Here is a 17,629-nt window from a genome sequence, read left to right on the forward strand (position 1 = left end):
TCATCAGAACAGGTGATTCCAGAGCACAACTTCTTTCTAAACGCTGTTTTTTTTTATAAATAGTGATATGGAAGGTACAATAATGTCGAAATAAAACACAATTACGCAAATGTGCTACCAGATCAGCGCGTACGATTTCCTCCCGAAGAGGTCATAATTTGGCGCTCTAGCCGCGGTCACACTGGTTAGGTAGCGTCTCGTTCAATTTTCAATTTTAGCTGTTAAAATTCGAGAGAAATGTGATAAATGCGGAGTTATATCCTCACGCAATAAACCTTCGACGATAATATACTCCTAGAAACGAAATCATTACGGGCAGAAGTGAAAGGAGTAGCCTTCGGGTTAACGAAACAAACTTGTCATTGTCCTTCCCAACGTTGTTGTTATTTTCCTTATCCGGTGGCAGTCGTTATTATTGTTGTTGTTGTGATTTTTCGTGGATATATACAGTGTTTACTCGATAGTTTCGACGGATACACACACAGATTGCAAGGAAACAACGATGGACACGGACCATACGAACCTAAATGATTTCAGGGATCGCGATTTGGCCACACGCATGCGCCGCTGCAATTACGAGAAATACAAATCTCTGGTGCGCATGCACCTATCGTTTGAATTGGAGCTCAATACGGATGAGTAAGATGGATCACGTTGGTATATGCATGTTCACCACATTACTAATAATTTCCATGTATAGGTTTGATCTTCCCTGTCACGAGATCGTCTACGAGGACAAGGGTAAGCTGAAGAAGTGGAACCGCCTTTCTAAAAAACATCGCTTGGGACATGGAGCAGCTGCCACATCCTGTGCCGCCGGCTCCGGCAGCAAATCCGTGGGCAATAGTCCCACAGAGACACTGCAACAACAAATTGATCCGGGATTCTTTATGCATCTGCAGGAGCTCAAGGAGTTCTTAATGCTGGATAAGAGTATGTTGGCTAAAGATCTCAAAGTACTTTCATTAATCGATCCACCTTTGCAGATCTCACCCAGGAAGGCATATTTCGCAAGGCTGGCGCCGTGTCCCGACAAAACGAACTTCGGATGCACATCCAGCACGACAAACCACTGAATTTGGAACTGGCCGGCTTCTCCGCTCACGATTGTGCCACCGTTTTTAAAGGTTTTCTGTCCGAACTTCCAGAACCCCTGCTTACGGATGCCCACTATCCGGCGCATCTCCAGATAGCTCCGCTCTGCCAGGCGCTCAATGGTCAGGCGATGGCCACTGCCGAGCGTCAGCAACACCTCCTTAACTCCGTGCAGCTGCTTCTACTTCTCCTGCCCGAAGAACATCGTGAACTCCTTCAGCACATTATAGAAATGCTGCATGCTGTGGCCAAGCATGAGAAGAGCAACAAAATGAGCGCTGAAAACTTGGCCACTCTCTTCACGCCCCACCTTATTTGCCCAAGGCAACTGCCACCCGAGGTGCTGCACTACCAGGCGAAGAAAATGTCCAGTATCGTGACCTATATGATCGTCCGCGGACTGGACATCTTCGAGGTTCCTGGAAAGCTGTCTACCGACATCCGGGCGTACTTTCTTGAGCGCAAAAGAAAGAAAACCATGTCGCCGGAACAAACGCTCGACGAGTCCATCTCGGACGTCTCGACGGTCAACACGGTGTACACTTTTGTAGACCGAGCCGCCACTGCAGCGGCCACCAATACGAACAATACGGACACGGAGCTGGCGCAGCTTTATGCCCATATCCAAAGCATGCCGGAGTCCTCTAAGAAGCGGCGTCTGATTAAACAGTTCAACAAGCAAAATGGGCAGGGTAAATTAATTTATATCTTTAATGCTTTAATGCCCTCTAACTCTGGGTCTTATGATTTGAATACCTCTGCTAGTAATTTCAAAATTACTTGAATTAAGGTGAAAGTAAACTAGAATCTTATTGATATAGTTAAAATTACGCAAGTAAGATGTTTAATTTCACACATACGATAATTACAAATAGCGAGGTAATTTTTGAGAAAAAGTTAAAATTATTAAAGATCGTATTATCCCAGTTTAAATATCCATTCATCCAAATTATTTATGATTTCATTTGATTAGGCACTCCGTTGCAACTGGTGGTAATGAATCGTTTGAAGAACAACGAGGCCACTCGAAGTGCCAAGTCCCTGGGTGATTCCATTAAGAAGCACATTTTCCACAAGAGTCTCATGTCGCGCACCCCAAAAAGAGTGCCACCCAGTTTTCATTTGGCTAGCGGATCCGAGGTAAGTCCTGTACGTGGACTATACTGCTGTGTCTTTTAACTAACCGCATGCCTTTTTAATCCATCGCATGTTTATCGCCAGACGCCCAATATGTCGCATGTGAAACCGCCAAAGATGCGGGTGCTGTTTCAGAGTCCCACGCCACCCACACCCACCTCATCGACCATCACCAGCGTCACGCTGGCCACTAACCCTCGGCATCAGCTTCAGAAATCCATCTCATCTGCTTCTCTCAAGATCGAATCCTCGTCCTCGGACAGCAGCTCTAGCTGTGCGACCAGCGGTAGTATATCAGCTCCAGTCAGTCGACAGCAATCGAAAGAATCACCTTCGGACGGGGGAGCTGCTGTTTCCGGCCAGGACCTGGATGAGATCGATGCCGATTGCTGCGTGACGCCTTTGAAGATCATGTCAGCGGTTGCAAAGCAGCTAATTGACAAGAAGAGCGTTGCCTGGGACGAGCACCGACTGCTGGAGATTGAGGAGTACTCGAATCCTTCTACGCCCGTCCAGCAATCGACGCGCTACAAGTCGGAGCCTAATCTCTCAAGTATCCTGCCACAGGTTGACGCAGAGGAAGAGGACGACGGCGCACTGACGCCCATTATGGAGGGCCGCAGTACCATGGTGGCAAGCAGCAGCCATATGGGCAGATCAATAACCCGAAAATTGATGAAGGGCGTTAGCATGGGTAATCTTAGATTCCCATTCAGCACGCCGGAGACAACCAAACGACTGGTGCGAAGTGTTTCTGCCACGCTCAGGAGGCGGCCCAGTGGAGAAGAAGGCAAACCCTGCCCATTGGCAGCGGATGCACCACTTCTTGAGGACGTAGACGATAGCGATGAAGACGAGGCCGTGGATGAGGAGGACGACGATACACTTTCAGAGAACAATGGCAGCTCCAACGAGCTGCCCGCCATGAGCCTGGGCTATCAGCAGATACTACAGAGCAGCGTGTACCGCAACATGGATCTCATTACGAGCACACCAGCTCTCCATATGGGTCGCCGTTCCATGTCGCCCATTACCAAGTCGACTCAACGCATGCCCAAGGCGATGCAGGTGCGACAAGTGACAAGTGATACTTCTAGTTCCTGTTAATTACAACGTATTTGTTTTACATTGTAGGAATCTATTATGACTCCCCGCTCCCGAAAACCGGTGATGCTGCTTACTGCCTTAGCTGGCAATGGCGACAAACAGCTAAATCTGAGCTTCGCCGAGCAGGATGAGCAGGATTCGATTGGTGGCACGCCGACCAAGCAGCTGGAGCCACCTTCGCTGCACAGCGAGGATGCCACTTCATTAGGAGGATATGCGGATATCCTAGGGCAGCAGCAGAGCTTTGCTCTCTTTAACCCCAGACAGCGGACGACCAGCAGTAGCAACAGCAATGAAGACTTAAAGCCCTCAAACGCCTTATCCAGTGATTTCAAGTAAGTGTTGGTCAGAGATCTCAGTTGAGCATAGTTTTGTTATTATGATTCTGTGATCGCCAGGGAATATTTGCTGACGCGCAGTGTCCTTACCGCCAGTCCAGCGGATTTATCGTTTGCCAGTCGGTCGGATGATTTCGGTGGCGCCAGCACCACCCAGGACATCGACGACTTGGACGAGTCCGATCTGAGCCCCAGTCTGCTCTACTGCCTAGACGGAAACGAGCCCACTTTGGCCTCACCCTTTGGCAACAGCAACGGCAGGAAGCGATCGGCGGGCACACCCTTAAAGTCTACGCTAACTACTGACCTCGACGCGGATAACAAGGAGAACATGGACAACCTGCAGGAGGAGCACTCGCGCAACAAAAAGCTGCTTATTACTTCTCCCGAGAAGTATCCGGGCGAAACGGCCCTCTAGCTTTAAATCGATCTTTTCGCACACCTACGTATTTTCATAATCTAACGTTAAAACCGTTGTACGGTTTTAAAAAATCATCTCTCATCAAAATATTTAAGAAAAAGTCTGCTTCCTTAAAAAAATGTTTTTGGTATGACACGTTTTAGCTTGGCCGCGTTCTAAAGTTTAGCATAAGTCCTACATTTTTAATGCATGCCTCAAAAATTAAAAGATACATATATAATAATATATAATCGGAATTTAATCAATGTTTTATTGGATGGGCTTAAGTTGTAAATGAGTTAGCTCTGTGGGGGGTTGTTGCAGTATTAACTAATAAGTAGTTCAATAGTACTTCAGATTGTTGAATGGTAAGGAAAAAAACACAATCGCGCGTAATAAGATTGTGGAATTTCAAGGTGGACGGATGAATTTCAAATAAAGTTTTTAAAATTTCTTGTCCCAATAACGTTTTTCGGACAGCTGTCCCAAAATATATGTTCGCCTTATTCAACACAGCTCGCCCTGCCCCAACGACAGGCAACACTGAGTTAATTGTAATCAGCTGTTTTTTGTTTATAGTTTTGAGGAAAACACAATTTATTCGACGAAAATTACGTTTTATCACGACTACCCAACGCAATAATACAACGAAATGGGTACCTGGGTGCTGGAGGTGGCCAAGATGGGCATGTACATGGCCTTTCCGGTGACGCTGTTCCATTTGTTCAACCAGCCGGAATACTTTGAAGAATGGGTGACCAAGAAGAAGCGGGAACTTTATCCGCCGGAGAGCAAAAGCCACCACGAGGAGCTGCAGCGGGCGATCCGGGAACACCACGCCCAGCACGACGCCAAAATGATGCGTGCTATGGAAGAGGCGGAGGGCAAGCAGCAGAAGTAGATGATTCACCACCACCAATCCTTCTAATCCCAGGTTATATAACCGGGGGCAAGCAAACAACCGATGCTCCGAATGGAAGTGACTAACTGCTCTGTAACGACGTAATAAAAACATTTTGTATTAAACCGAACAACACTCGAATTCCGATAAGTGTTTACCACTGTAAATCATCAGGAAATAACTATGATGCGACTCCAGGGGATACTTGAAGTGCATTTGGAGTCCCATGTCCATTATCTGGCGAAAACAGCTCGATTGCAGGCCAAGAGCACTCGGTGTGGGTTGGCTTGATAAGGCCATTACATGATCATTGACACGGTTGCAAGTGGAATCCACAAGGAGAGGGGGCAACTTGAAATCGCCATATTCGCTATATTCTGTCGAATATTATCACCCGGTAATCGCTTATCTACGGCCGAGCCCGCTCTGCACTGCCCGCCTATCAGAGGAGTCCTCGAATCCGCTCGGTGGGCCATCAACGGTTCCATCCAGTACGCTGATAACCGATAGAGCCGCTTGACCGCCAGGTGACCGTTGCGTCTTAAGTGTACAGGTATTCCGCGATTTTGTCACAGTTTGGGGTCCAATCTGGATCGATCCAATAGGGGATTTTCATACATGTGTTTTGGGCGTGATGCGATGCGATGTTGGTTACGCCAAAGATTAGATGCACTCCCCGCGATTTACGCTCATTCAATTATTTTTTAGAGTCTGTCGTCTGTCTCCGCTATTATCTGCTTTTCACACGGCAGCGCCGAATCAATTGTGTCGTAAATAACAAAATACCGGAAAGGTTTGACTTAATCAAGCCGAAGATAGGGTACTCTCAATTGGGATGAGATTTGGCAAAATTACCCCAACAACATTTGCAAATGGTAAATACCAGACCATTTGTGATTAAATACCTCGGTAATCTTTATCTAATCTTAATACCAGTAATATTTCGAATTCTACTGTATGTATATGCAAAAGGATTTTATTTAAAATTCGAATTGTTGCAGATAGCAATGGACCAATCTTCCAAATCGAAATATTAACTAACAGAGCAACCTCCCTAAGATATTAACAAAATTAAACTCTTTAGGTGATACACTTGTTACCTTCACGCCTTGTAGAAAATTAAGGGAGAATGCTTAGGCAAATTTAAATAATATTAGTATGCCCTGTCAAGCGCCTTCTAGATGTTTGTGTAGTATAAATGAGTTTACATTTATTTATCACGTTAACATGTTTTAATAACTTGATTTTTAGCAAACCACCTATTCATAAATTCATTTCTTACACCATCTTGCTCAACAGCTTTTTAGTGCGTTTTACAGAGTAGTTTGCTCATAGAATTAAAAGTCAATAACAATTACATCTGAAACATAACTGTCTATGAGCATACTTCGCACAATGCGAAGATGATGAAGCATTTATTGGGGTCTTTTCTCATTCGGGGGACCACCTCGTTCCACATCACTTCGCACTTACTCCAATTCCAGTCCCAATCCCAATCCCAAGGGCTAGTGGGCAGACTTCGCCGCAGGGCATGTATTCGGGTAATTGTTATAGAATCACTTGATTGCTACAACATGTAGGAACATGTGTTGTTGGTGGAGGCGGGCGTTTAATTAGCTGCTTTGGCTTTCGAGTGATTTTGGGCGCTCTCAATGACGCTCTGCCTCCTATCATCTGTCACCTGGTTCTGTGGGTGAAACTATGGGGAACTGATTTACGGCTATGCCTTGCGGTGCTTGACTTTCTCGGTCGACTTCGCTGCTTTAGTTATCGCATGAAAAGCGATTTTTCCAGCGTAATAACGGTCGCGTGGCGAATTCAGTTTGTTTCCGTCGATCGAGAAGGAAACACCTATACAAAATATTTCTAATACATCCCTCGCCATGTCCAAGGGATCGGTATTGCCACAATATATTGCCGGCTTGTCGGCCAGCTTTGGTGCCCTCTGCATGGGGGCCTCCATCGGTTGGTCCTCGCCCGTAGAGAATATGATCTCGGTGAACACGGACTACGGATTTCCCATCAGCTCCAGTCAGTTCGGCTGGGTATCCTCGCTGCTGACCCTCGGTGCGACTGTGATCTGCATACCGATTGGGTTTGCCATCGATTGGATCGGAAGGAGACCCACCATGTTGGCCTTAATTCCACCGTACATGGTGGGCTGGGTGCTGATGCTGTTCGCCAATAACGTGACCATGCTGTACTTCGGACGATTCATCCTTGGCATGTGCGGCGGAGCCTTCTGCGTGACTGCACCCATGTACTGTACGGAGATTTCCGCAACGGCTCTTCGAGGCACCATCGGATCCTTTTTCCAGCTGCTGATTGTGTCGGGCGTGTTGTACGGCTATTTGGTGGGTGCCTTCCTGCCCCTGCTCACCATCAACATCCTGTGCGCCATTCTGCCCGTGATCTTCGCCGTCGTGCACTTCTTCATGCCGGAGTCCCCCGTCTACCTGGCCATGAAGGGACGCAACGATGATGCCGCCAAGTCCTTGCAGTGGCTGCGCGGCAAGGATGCCGATATCGATGATGAGCTCAAGGAGATCCTGGAGGAGTCCCAGAAGCAAAGTGATAAGCCCAAGGTTAGTTAACATTCCTATAGTGATCAATCAAAATCGATCGATATTAAAGACATAAAGGAAATAGTTACAATTTGTATTGCGAAAGGGAACCCTTGACCGACTTTATTATTTATTACTTTTTCCATTATCACATAATCGGAAGTTATATACTTACCCTGATAAAAGAAAGGTTGTAAATTCAGAATTATCATATTGAATCTAAATAACTTTGCTTTGGTTTTTATTCATTAGGAATAATAATAACTTTAGCTTTAAGCATGAGATTTTCCAGAACGAGGGAATTGTTTATACAAGAAGGGTAAAAATGCTTCAATTATGTTTCAATCTTTAGCCTTGATTCAAGAAAATTCATATTAAATCATGCAACTAATATGTTTTGCATTTTGTAATCAGTGCAGGTGATAACACTTATCATACCCAATAAATACATTGATTTGGTTAGCTTTATATAACCTTATATATAATATACAAGATGAAGATTAGCAAATAGCTCACAATTATTTTCATTGCAGGTCAACATTCTGTCCGCCCTTCGTCGCCCCATCGTCCTGAAGGGTCTTGGAATCGCAGTGCTTCTGCAGGTCTTCCAGCAGTGGACGGGAATCAACGCCATCCTCTTCTACTCCACCTCCATTTTCGAGGATACGGGCTCTGGCATAAGTGGCAGCGATTCCACGCTTATCATAGGCGTCACCCAAGTGACCAGCACACTGGTGGCCGTGCTCATTATCGACAAGGCTGGCCGCCGCATCCTGCTCGTGATCTCCGGCATCCTGATGGCCGTGTCCACTGCTTTGATGGGCGTCTACTTCCAGCTTAAGGAGAGCGATCCCGGCTCAATGGACAACTTCGGCTGGCTGCCGATCAGCAGTATCTGCATCTTTATTGTCTTCTTTTCGATTGGATTCGGACCGGTTCCGTGGCTGGTGATGGCGGAGCTCTTCTCGGAGGATGTGAAGAGTGTGGCAGGTTCTATTGCCGGCACCAGCAACTGGCTGTCGGCCTTCATGGTCACGCTGCTCTTCCCAATCCTCAAGAACGCGATCGGGGCGGGTCCAACCTTCTGGATCTTCACCGTGATCGCGGTCCTCTCCTTCTTCTACTCGCTGTTCTTCGTGCCGGAGACCAAGGGCAAGACGATAATCGAAATCCAGGACATGCTGTCCGGCGGAAAGGGTGTCAAGAGTGAGGACAAGAGCCAGACGTGAGGGTGTCACGTAGTCGTAGCGATACTTTTTCATAGTCTCTGTAAGCCAATAAGAAAATGTTATGTATAAGAAGTGACGATCATAATCAATAAAGCAAAACCAACCTGTATATAAACTATCAGAATTTTCGTACAGTTTCTGTCTATAGTTTCTTAAGTACTTCAATTAGACACGACAACTAGCTCTCATTTTGATAAGATTTCAAGAGTATCAATAGTAGAGTATCAATTGAAGCCAACTTTATTCTCAGGAAGCTCTAGATACAGTGTATATGGCATAGGCTGTTATGATAGAATGTATTTTAAAGCATTATTATATGCTTAATTAACCATTTATAAGGCAATTCACGAATTCTCAAATATGAACTTACAGCACTAAAAAGTAAACAAAGTATCCCAAATTATTTGGTTAAAAAATTGATTCCGGATTACTAATTACTCTACTGCTCTTCAACATTGTATTACTAGCGACCAATTCACATAAAATCGAATTATGTTGCAGTTTGTAGCAGTAATTTGTTTCAAAGATTTAAACGATTAGGAAAGTGAACCGCCCTGCATAGTGTGACCAGTCCGTGTCAAACACAATTCGCCATTCGCACAAGGCATTCAATAAGAACCGCTGGCCAGTCTGCCGTCTTGAGATATTTTGTTCTTTGTGTTTGACTTACAACTTTATTTTCCTCTGTCAATTTATTGATAGTTCTTCATTTAAGGAAGTGTTACCTCGAGAATAGTGTCCACAATTGCGCCCAGTTCGACTGCAAGTGCCGTGGGAAGAAAGATATATTGCCAATCAGCTAGTTGCCAGCCACCCACCCTACCGGCTTCCGACGTTATTTCATAAACCGGGGAAACACACGATTAAAATCCGACATAGAAGTCCGTGTGATAAGGAATTCAATTGGAACTGGCCACGTCAGCTATATCGAGCAAAACCTAGTGGATTCTGTAACCATGAGCGGCGATTTTGAAGGGGTGGTATTAAAGGTAATATGCTTGCACCCACAACCGTATATTCCACAATAATATGTAAAATCCTGACCAGCCTCGCAGCTATCAACTTCGCTTGGTCGACCACCTAACGAAGCACAATGGCATTGTCTACCTGCCCACAGGGTCTGGGAAAACGTTCGTGGCCCTTCTGACCCTTAAGCGCTTCTCCCAGGACATGGACAAGTGAGTAACGAATGTAGTTCGTGCATGGTAACTCCATACATACATATTTACACAAATGTACATGCATATGTTGGTTACTTTCATCCGATTTGTTTACATTGACCAGGCGGTTGGAAAATGGCGGAAAAAGGGCGTTGTTTATGTGCAATACCGTGGAATTGGCCCGTCAACAGATGGTGGCCGTCCAGCGGCACACAAACTTGACGGTCGGCTTTTATGTTGGCGAGCAGGGAGTGGACGATTGGACGCGCGGCCAATGGAGTGATGAAATTCAAGACCACCAAGTGAGTATAGCGGAGTCTAGGATGACGGATGCATGACGTGTCACTTATGGTCACGTTCGAAATACACACACATATGGACATATATATGCATATGTACGCCACTTGAGTTGAAAATATTAGGATCAGCATTTTTATAGTCACGTAGGATCGGGTTTCGCAAGTCGTCATGTTGATTTCGTCACTATTTCCTAACAGTTCTCTTAATCGGTTTCAAAATATGATGGGTTAATTTGTGTTCCAGGCTTCGGTGTACTAATATTCATCGAAATGAATATTTATAGTTTATATTAATACAATTCTTTCACAATTAAATCCACATTTGGCATTTTTGGTTCTAAACTGATTTACTATTCATATGCAATCTTTCAACAGGTTCTTGTAGGCACGGCCCAGGTGTTTTTGGACTTGTTCACCCAGAGCCACATGACTCTAAGCTCCGTGAGCGTCGTGATTATGGACGAGTGCCACCACGGCACTGGTCACCACCCGTATCATGAGTTTATGCGATTGTTCCTCTGCGCTGAGAAAAATAAAGCGCTGCCGCGCGTGGTGGGCCTCTCCGGGGTGCTAATCAAAGGAAATGAGATTAAGCAAGTGGTCAAGAAGCTCAAGGAGCTGGAGATCACTTATCGGGGAAACATCATTACCGTGTCCGACACCGAGGAGATGGAAAACGTTATGCTGTAAGAGAAGCATGCCTTTTTTTTTTTGGTTTTTCAACAATTGTGTATTTTTTTCAGCTACTCCACCAAGCCGAAAGAGTACCTGATTACGTATCCAAGTCAAGAGCGAGTGTTTCTGGTTACGCAGTCAATACAATCACAAATTCAACAGTTCTTTGCGACCTTAGACCTCATGGATATTGGCGTTCAGCCGGTGCGAAGGTCAAAGTCGTTACAAAGCCAGCGAGATCCGCAGAAGAAGAGCTCGATAAAACAGCTGTTCAATGACTTTTTGTTCCAGCTGCAAGAGTATGGCATCTATGCAGCATCCATTGCCATCATCTCGCTGATTGTCGAGTTCGATTTGAAGAGGCGACAGGCGGAGACGCTGAGCCTGAAGCTGATGCACAGGACAGCCATGTCCTTGTGCGAGAAAATCCGTCACTTGCTGGTGCAAAAACTGCGAGACATGACGGATGAAGACGACGATCCTGACGACAAGGTGAACACTGAGGAGGTCATTCTTTCCTTCTCCACCCCGAAGGTGCAGCGATTCCTGCAGTATCTAAAGACCACCTTTGCCAATAAGGATCCCAAAGATATCTGCTGTCTGGTCTTTGTTGAACGCCGCTACACCTGCAAGTGCATTTATGGCTTGCTGCTCAACTTCATTGATTCTACGCCTGAGCTGCGAAACGTGCTCACTCCCCAATTCATGGTTGGCCGCAACTCTATTTCCCAAGACTTTGAGAGCGTCTTGGACAGAAAGTATCAAAAATCGGTAGGTGTCGGTAGTTTCGAAACTTACTTGCTAAATATGTTTTTAAAAATATGTATGTTCTAAACTTCTCGCAGGCCATTCAGCAGTTCCGGGAAGGTAATGCCAATCTTATGATATGTTCAAGCGTCCTAGAAGAAGGCATCGATGTGCAGGCCTGCAATTATGTATTGATTCTTGATCCGCTTAAGACCTTTAACATGTACGTGCAAACAAAGGGTCGGGCTCGTTCCAATAATGCCAATTTCGTGTTGTTCTCCTCTGAGCTGGACAGGGGAAAGATATCCCAGCAAATCGCTCAGTATCGGACAGCGCACGCTGAGATTGCCGAATATTTAAAGGACAGAGTACTAGAACGAACTGAGCCAGAAATGTACGAGGTTAAACAGCTCTTTCAGGACGTTATTCAGCCTTTTATCAATGAGCACGGTGCTGTGTTGCTACCCAGCTCTGCCCTGATCCTATTGCATCGCTACTGCCAGTCAATGCCCACGGATGCTTTTGGCTTTGTAATCCCCCTGTTCAATTCATTGCAAGAAGATCAACGAAAAATACTATTCGGTGACTGTGCCAGGTCAAAGGAAGTGGTTTCAATCCAACTCCCACTAAATTCCAAGCTAAAGGACACTATTTATGTAAGCTAAATCAGATTGGAAATGACAAAATCGAAATGCCTAAAATGCTTTAATTTTTTGTTTAGAGCGATCCCATGGACAGTGTTAAAGCTGCCAAAGTATCAGCTGCCTTTAAGGCGTGTAAGCTACTTTACCAGTTGGGAGAGTTAAACGAGAGATTCCTACCCATAACATTGAAGGAGCGCGTAGCTGCTATTGCTGACGTACATTTTGAGCACTGGAAGAAGTATGGCGATGATGGTGAGTTCCCAATAACTCACATAACATCTGTTTACTTATCTTAACATTTAACCCACAGTGACTGCGACAGTGCGCAAGGACGCGCCGAAAATAGTACGTAACTACAAGACTGACTGTCCGGCGGAGTTTTACGACGCACGTCCGCGGGTTGGTGAGCTCTGTTATGCCTACGAGATATTTTTGGAGCCGCAGTTTGAATCGTGTGACTACACGGAGCACATGTATGTAAACCTCCGGACACCGAGAAACTATGCTATACTGATGCGGAACAAGCTACCCCGCCTTGCAGAGATGCCCCTGTTTAGCAATCAGGGTAAGCTGCACGTTCGAGTGGCCAATGAACCACTTAAAGTAGTTATCCAGAGCTCCGAGCAGCTGGAGCTGCTCCATCAGTTTCACGGAATGGTATTCCGCGATCTCTTAAAGATCTGGCAGCCGTTCTTTGTGCTGGATCGTCGCAGCAAGGAAAACTCATACCTGGTGGTCCCTCTCATACTGGGTGCGGATCAACAGAAATGCATTGACTGGCCACTGGTGACCAAATTTCAGAGACTGCCCCAAGCCGAAAATTCCAGTGTACATCAACGGAAGCAACAAACTGCTCCTTGTCCAGAAGACTTTGAGGGCAAAATTGTGAGTCAATGGTATGCTAACTTTGAGCATAAACGCATGCTGGTTACAAAGGTGCACCGTGAACTAACACCGTTAAGCTTGATGGAACAGAACCACCAAGATAAGACCTACTACGAGTTTACCATGTCGAAGTACGGCAACCACATTGGTGATGTTGTGCACAAGGATAAGTTTATGATCGAGGTCAGAGAACTTACGGATCAGCTTAATTTCTACGTCCAAAATCGTGGAAAATCGTCCGCGAAGAGCAAGTCTAGAGCCAAAATTATTCTGATTCCGGAGCTATGCTTTAACTATGAATTTCCTGGCGATTTATGGCTTAAGCTGATCTTCCTACCCAGCATTTTGCGCCGCATGCACTTCCTTCTCCACGCGGAGGCCTTACGAAAGCGATTTAATACGTATTTAAACCTCCATCTGCTGCCGTTTAATGGATCAGATTACATGCCCAAACCACTAGAAATCGATTTTTCACTGAAGCGGAATGTCGACCCCATGGGCAATGTCATACCAACTGACGATGTCGAAGAGCCGAAGTCCCTTCTAGAACCAATGCCCACAAAGTCCCTTGAGATGTCCATGGGTAGTCTGGAAATAACAGAGTTAGAAAATTCCTGGCAAACGTATATGGAGCCGGTGGATTTGTCTCGAAAACTTTTGAGTGCGTATCCCGTGGAGCTAGACTACTACTATAAATTTACCATGGGTCAGGTGGCTAAGCTGGAGAAGATGGAGTTCGAAGATAGGGAGTACTGGACAGAAACTCAGTTCAAGATGCCCAAGGGTAATATCTATGGCAACGGAACTCCGACCATGATCAACACAAACCTCGCAGCTTTGATGCCGTCGACTCCGACTGTTCAAGGAGCGGTAAAACCACTGGCCATTTTGCAAAAAACTGTTTCCGGAAAACATATAACGCCAGCGGAACAGGGCGAATTTTTGGCAGCAATCACTTCCTCGAGCACCGCGGATGTTTATGACATGGAGCGCCTGGAGATTCTGGGCGATTCCTTCCTAAAACTGAGTGCCACGCTCTACCTGGCCAACAAGTATTCGGATTGGAATGAGGGCACTCTCACACAGGTCAAGTCCAAGCTGGTGTCTAATCGGAATCTGCTGTACTGCCTCAGCGACACGGACATTCCCAAAAGGATCAGCACCATTCTTTTTACGCCTAGATACACATGGCTTCCACCCAGCATCAGTTTGCCACACAATGTGCTAGCCTTGTGGCGAGAGAATCCCGAGTTGGCGGGCATGGTAGGCCCACACAATCTCCGTGACTTGGCACTCGGCGAAGAGGAGTCCATGGTGAGTGGCCACTGCAGCGATATCAACTACAATAGCTTCGTGGAGGGATGTCGAGCGAATGCGCAGACCCATCATGCGGGCGCCGATTTTTCTACCGAGGTTAACTTCTGCGTGGGGCTGGTCACGATACCCGACAAGGTGATAGCTGATACCCTTGAGGCGCTATTGGGCGTGATCGTTAAGAATTACGGACTGCAGCATGCCTTCCGGATGCTAGAGTACTTTAAGATTTGCCGGGCGGATATTGGCAAGCCCCTTACTCAGCTACTGGACCTCGAACTAGGCGGCAGCAAGATGCGGGCGAACGTGAACACCACAGAGATTGACGGCTTCCTTATAAATCACCATCATTTGGAAAATAATCTGGGCTACACGTTTAAGGATCGGGGATATTTGCTGCAGGCCCTCACCCATCCTTCGTTTCCCACTAATCGCATAACCGGGTGCTATCAGGAACTGGAATTTATTGGCGATGCCATACTGGACTTTTTAATTTCTGCCTATATTTTTGAGAACAATACCAAAATGAATCCTGGTGCTCTCACAGATCTGCGCTCCGCTTTGGTCAACAATACTACGCTAGCATGCATATGCGTGCGGCATCGGTTGCACTTTTTCATCCTGGCGGAGAACGCAAAGCTTGCCGAGTCCATAGCCAAATTCGTGCAATTCCAGGAGAGTCAGCGTCACAGGGTGACCAACCATGTACGCATTCTGCTCGAGGAAGCTGATGTTCAGCCGACAACGCTGGACTTGGATGACGATCTGGATATGACTGATTTGAAGAATGCTCTTAAATCCATTTCTCACGAAGAAGAGCAAAATTACCCGCCAAAGGGTGATTTCAACATGTCCACTAACGTGGATGTGCCAAAGGCGTTGGGGGATGTTCTGGAGGCTCTTATTGCAGCCATTTACCTGGACTGCCGCGATCTCCAACGTACTTGGGAGGTCATTTTCAATCTCTTCAAGCCGGAACTTCAGGAGTTCACGCGAAATGTGCCCATCAATGCTATACGCCAGCTCACTGAGCACAAGCATGCGAATCCCGTGTTCAGCTCGCCCATCATCGACCAGGACAATATGATGGTTAGCTGTCAGTTTACCTGCATGGAAAAGTCGATCAAGGTGTATGGATTTGGAAGCAATAAAAACCAGGCCAAGCTAGCGGCTGCTAAGCATGCCCTTCAGAAGTTAAGCAAATGTGACGCCTAATATGATGATTGTACACTAGTTCCCACATCCCTGGAATTTCTGCCAAACTGCATAGCATTTGCTATCTGGCTTTGAAGAAATTCTTCGGAAGAGGAACAGAAAGCTCATCTAATGAATTTAAAAGCTTATACATGACTTATATAAATAATTATTAACTTGTTAACCTACCAGATAATAAATGTCTAAAACAGGTAGCATTTCTGATTGCTTTAAGTATATGGAACTAGTTAATTAAAGATCTAAAATATACTTGTGTATTGGCAGATTTTCTTTCCTCGAACTTAAAGTTCTTTTAAAATGTTTTAGCTGTAATCGGTATTTGTTAAAAATGTTTATACCTTAGGTCAAAATAAATTTTTTGATACAAAATTGCATTTATCATTTTGCGTTTTTATTTACCGCGTGCATGCTTTAGTTAGATTTACAATCGGCAACGTCGTCAACGACGTAGCGCCACTTATTTACATTAAAAATGCCGAGTGCATTCTCTTCAACCTCCAGAACCGATCCATGTGCCTATAGCCATATATCCTTTGTTGCTCGAAGGCTCTAGTGCTTCACGAATTACAAATTATAGTAAGTAACATTTGGGGTAAACCCGAAATCATGGGCTTTCATAATGGTAATTAGTTATGTTAAAACAAATTGAAGAGCAATATGCTTACATTTGGAATGAATAATCTAGCAAGACAAAATACGTACTAAAAAGTGGACACACACAAGTACACAATACAACTAAGGTGGAATCCGAATGCACATTCCGGGTTGAGATTAAATGGAGATAAATAAGCACAACTCGTGCAGCCTAAACGCGACAGGTGCAATCGGGCTTATTGATGCTGCGCTGTCGTGTCTGTAAGTTACGGAGCGCAGCTCCGCCGTACTGGATACCGCTGCCGATGCGCTCGGGATCCAACTCTCCGGTCTCAATTTTGGCCAGGATAGTCTTTGAGCACTTGAGGAAGGCCTCCTCCACATTCTCCCCTGTCTTGGCGCTTGTCTCCAGGAAGATAAGCTCTGCAGCGACAAAGAGACTTAGTTTGATAGGAAATTGATAGATAATCGTGGAAAACAGACCGTTCTCTTGGGCAAAGGTGCTTGCCTCCAAAAAGGTCACATCACGCGCCTCCTCCAAGTCCTTTTTGTTGCCCACCAAAAGGATCACAATGTTTGGGCTGGCCAGGGTACGAGCATCATTAAGCCAGTTTGTCAAAGCATTAAAAGAGTCCCGCGAAGTGGCGTCGTAGACCAGTAGAGCTCCGGCAGCTCCGCGATAGTACGATCTTGTCACGGATCGGAATCTCTCCTGCCCGGCCGTATCCCATATCTGTAACTTCACCGACTTCCCGCCCACATTCACAATCCGAGAGCCGAACTCTACTCCAATGGTGTGCGAACTGTCGTCTTTGACTGATGGTAGTATGAAATGCATTTGGGGTCTATAAGTACAAGGATCTACAATTTTCTTGCTACCAACTTACACTTGCTCTCGATGAAGTGATGCAACAGACAACTCTTACCGCTACCAGCACTGCCAATTATCAGGAACTTGAACAGGTAATCTAGGTGAGTGCGGGCAGCGGAATTAATTAGTAACAGTCATTAATTAGTTAGTTGTGTGGTGACAAACCGTATGTTTCCGACATTGTTTTTGTTCCTCTTTTGCGTAGTTGTCTTCTTTGTTTGTTTTGGTTTTTGGCTTGTTTTCGGGATTATCGGATTGTTGGTGCGTATGGGCACCAGGAAGTGCACAGAACACGATCAAAACTCGCAATATCCGTCGTTAATAGAGCCTTTAAACAATTGGGAAACCAAAAATTACCTTAAAATCTCTGACTGTGCTCAGTTTAGTAAGAAAGTTCGCTACAATCGCGAAAATACCATGAGAGAGTGTGACCAGCTATTTTAAAATATGATTC

At 45.6% G+C, this 17,629-nt stretch overlaps 5 protein-coding genes across 6 annotated transcripts; 4 read left to right on the forward strand and 1 right to left on the reverse strand.

Moving 5' to 3' along the window:
• The first annotated feature begins 8 nt into the window (after positions 1 to 8).
• On the forward strand, positions 9 to 4,334 carry LOC120446481. 2 transcript variants are annotated; one of them, XM_039627485.2, is made up of 8 exons: positions 9 to 189; positions 465 to 639; positions 701 to 933; positions 987 to 1,787; positions 2,069 to 2,235; positions 2,317 to 3,300; positions 3,367 to 3,674; positions 3,738 to 4,334. In XM_039627485.2, exons 2-8 carry the CDS (start codon positions 503 to 505, stop codon positions 4,093 to 4,095), a joined length of 2,988 nt encoding a protein of 995 aa, XP_039483419.1. In that variant the 5' UTR covers positions 9 to 189; positions 465 to 502; the 3' UTR covers positions 4,096 to 4,334. The 2 variants fall into 2 exon arrangements, with proteins under 2 accessions (XP_039483419.1, XP_039483418.1); XM_039627484.2 differs by having other exon boundaries at positions 9 to 639.
• Positions 4,335 to 4,606: 272 nt separating this feature from the next.
• LOC120446486 (protein PET100 homolog, mitochondrial) lies at positions 4,607 to 5,108 on the forward strand. Its single transcript, XM_039627491.2, has one exon. It carries the CDS (start codon positions 4,730 to 4,732, stop codon positions 4,976 to 4,978), a length of 249 nt encoding a protein of 82 aa, XP_039483425.1. The 5' UTR covers positions 4,607 to 4,729; the 3' UTR covers positions 4,979 to 5,108.
• A 1,689-nt stretch (positions 5,109 to 6,797) lies between these two features.
• Positions 6,798 to 8,889, forward strand: LOC120446482 (facilitated trehalose transporter Tret1-2 homolog). Its single transcript, XM_039627486.2, has 2 exons — positions 6,798 to 7,563; positions 8,076 to 8,889. The coding sequence occupies exons 1-2, from the start codon at positions 6,862 to 6,864 to the stop codon at positions 8,769 to 8,771; spliced, it is 1,398 nt and encodes a 465-aa protein (XP_039483420.1). The 5' UTR covers positions 6,798 to 6,861; the 3' UTR covers positions 8,772 to 8,889.
• A 528-nt stretch (positions 8,890 to 9,417) lies between these two features.
• LOC120446480 (endoribonuclease Dicer) lies at positions 9,418 to 16,079 on the forward strand. The gene is made up of 8 exons (XM_039627483.2): positions 9,418 to 9,760; positions 9,819 to 9,949; positions 10,056 to 10,233; positions 10,606 to 10,916; positions 10,974 to 11,676; positions 11,751 to 12,308; positions 12,374 to 12,548; positions 12,607 to 16,079. Exons 1-8 carry the CDS (start codon positions 9,728 to 9,730, stop codon positions 15,708 to 15,710), a joined length of 5,193 nt encoding a protein of 1,730 aa, XP_039483417.1. The 5' UTR covers positions 9,418 to 9,727; the 3' UTR covers positions 15,711 to 16,079.
• Positions 16,080 to 17,588, reverse strand: LOC120446484 (ras-related protein Rab-4B). The gene is made up of 4 exons (XM_039627488.1): positions 17,341 to 17,588; positions 17,192 to 17,272; positions 16,788 to 17,120; positions 16,080 to 16,727 (listed from the first exon to the last, which is right to left on the reverse strand). The coding sequence occupies exons 1-4, from the start codon at positions 17,354 to 17,356 to the stop codon at positions 16,516 to 16,518; spliced, it is 642 nt and encodes a 213-aa protein (XP_039483422.1). The 5' UTR covers positions 17,357 to 17,588; the 3' UTR covers positions 16,080 to 16,515.
• Between the last annotated feature and the right edge of the window lie 41 nt (positions 17,589 to 17,629).

Source organism: Drosophila santomea, chromosome 2R, assembly GCF_016746245.2.
Source record: "Drosophila santomea strain STO CAGO 1482 chromosome 2R, Prin_Dsan_1.1, whole genome shotgun sequence".
Lineage (NCBI taxonomy): Eukaryota > Metazoa > Arthropoda > Insecta > Diptera > Drosophilidae > Drosophila > Drosophila santomea.

Coding starts and splice junctions, on each gene's coding strand:
- LOC120446486 (XM_039627491.2), top strand. CDS start 4,730: ATGGGTACCTGGGTGCTGGAGGTGGCCAAGATGGGCATGTACATGGCC.
- LOC120446480 (XM_039627483.2), top strand. CDS start 9,728: ATGAGCGGCGATTTTGAAGGGGTGGTATTAAAG. Junction 10,234..10,605: donor ATGAAATTCAAGACCACCAA/GTGAGTATAGCG, acceptor ATCTTTCAACAG/GTTCTTGTAGGCACGGCCCA. Junction 12,549..12,606: donor GAAGAAGTATGGCGATGATG/GTGAGTTCCCAA, acceptor TTTAACCCACAG/TGACTGCGACAGTGCGCAAG.
- LOC120446481 (XM_039627484.2), top strand. CDS start 503: ATGGACACGGACCATACGAACCTAAATGATTTCAGGGATCGCGATTTG. Junction 640..700: donor TTGGAGCTCAATACGGATGA/GTAAGATGGATC, acceptor TTCCATGTATAG/GTTTGATCTTCCCTGTCACG. Junction 1,788..2,068: donor CAACAAGCAAAATGGGCAGG/GTAAATTAATTT, acceptor TCATTTGATTAG/GCACTCCGTTGCAACTGGTG.
- LOC120446484 (XM_039627488.1), bottom strand. Junction 17,121..17,191: donor TCACTTCATCGAGAGCAAGT/GTAAGTTGGTAG, acceptor TACTACCATCAG/TCAAAGACGACAGTTCGCAC. Junction 16,728..16,787: donor CACCTTTGCCCAAGAGAACG/GTCTGTTTTCCA, acceptor TTGTCGCTGCAG/AGCTTATCTTCCTGGAGACA.
- LOC120446482 (XM_039627486.2), top strand. CDS start 6,862: ATGTCCAAGGGATCGGTATTGCCACAATATATTGCCGGCTTGTCGGCC. Junction 7,564..8,075: donor AGCAAAGTGATAAGCCCAAG/GTTAGTTAACAT, acceptor TTTTCATTGCAG/GTCAACATTCTGTCCGCCCT.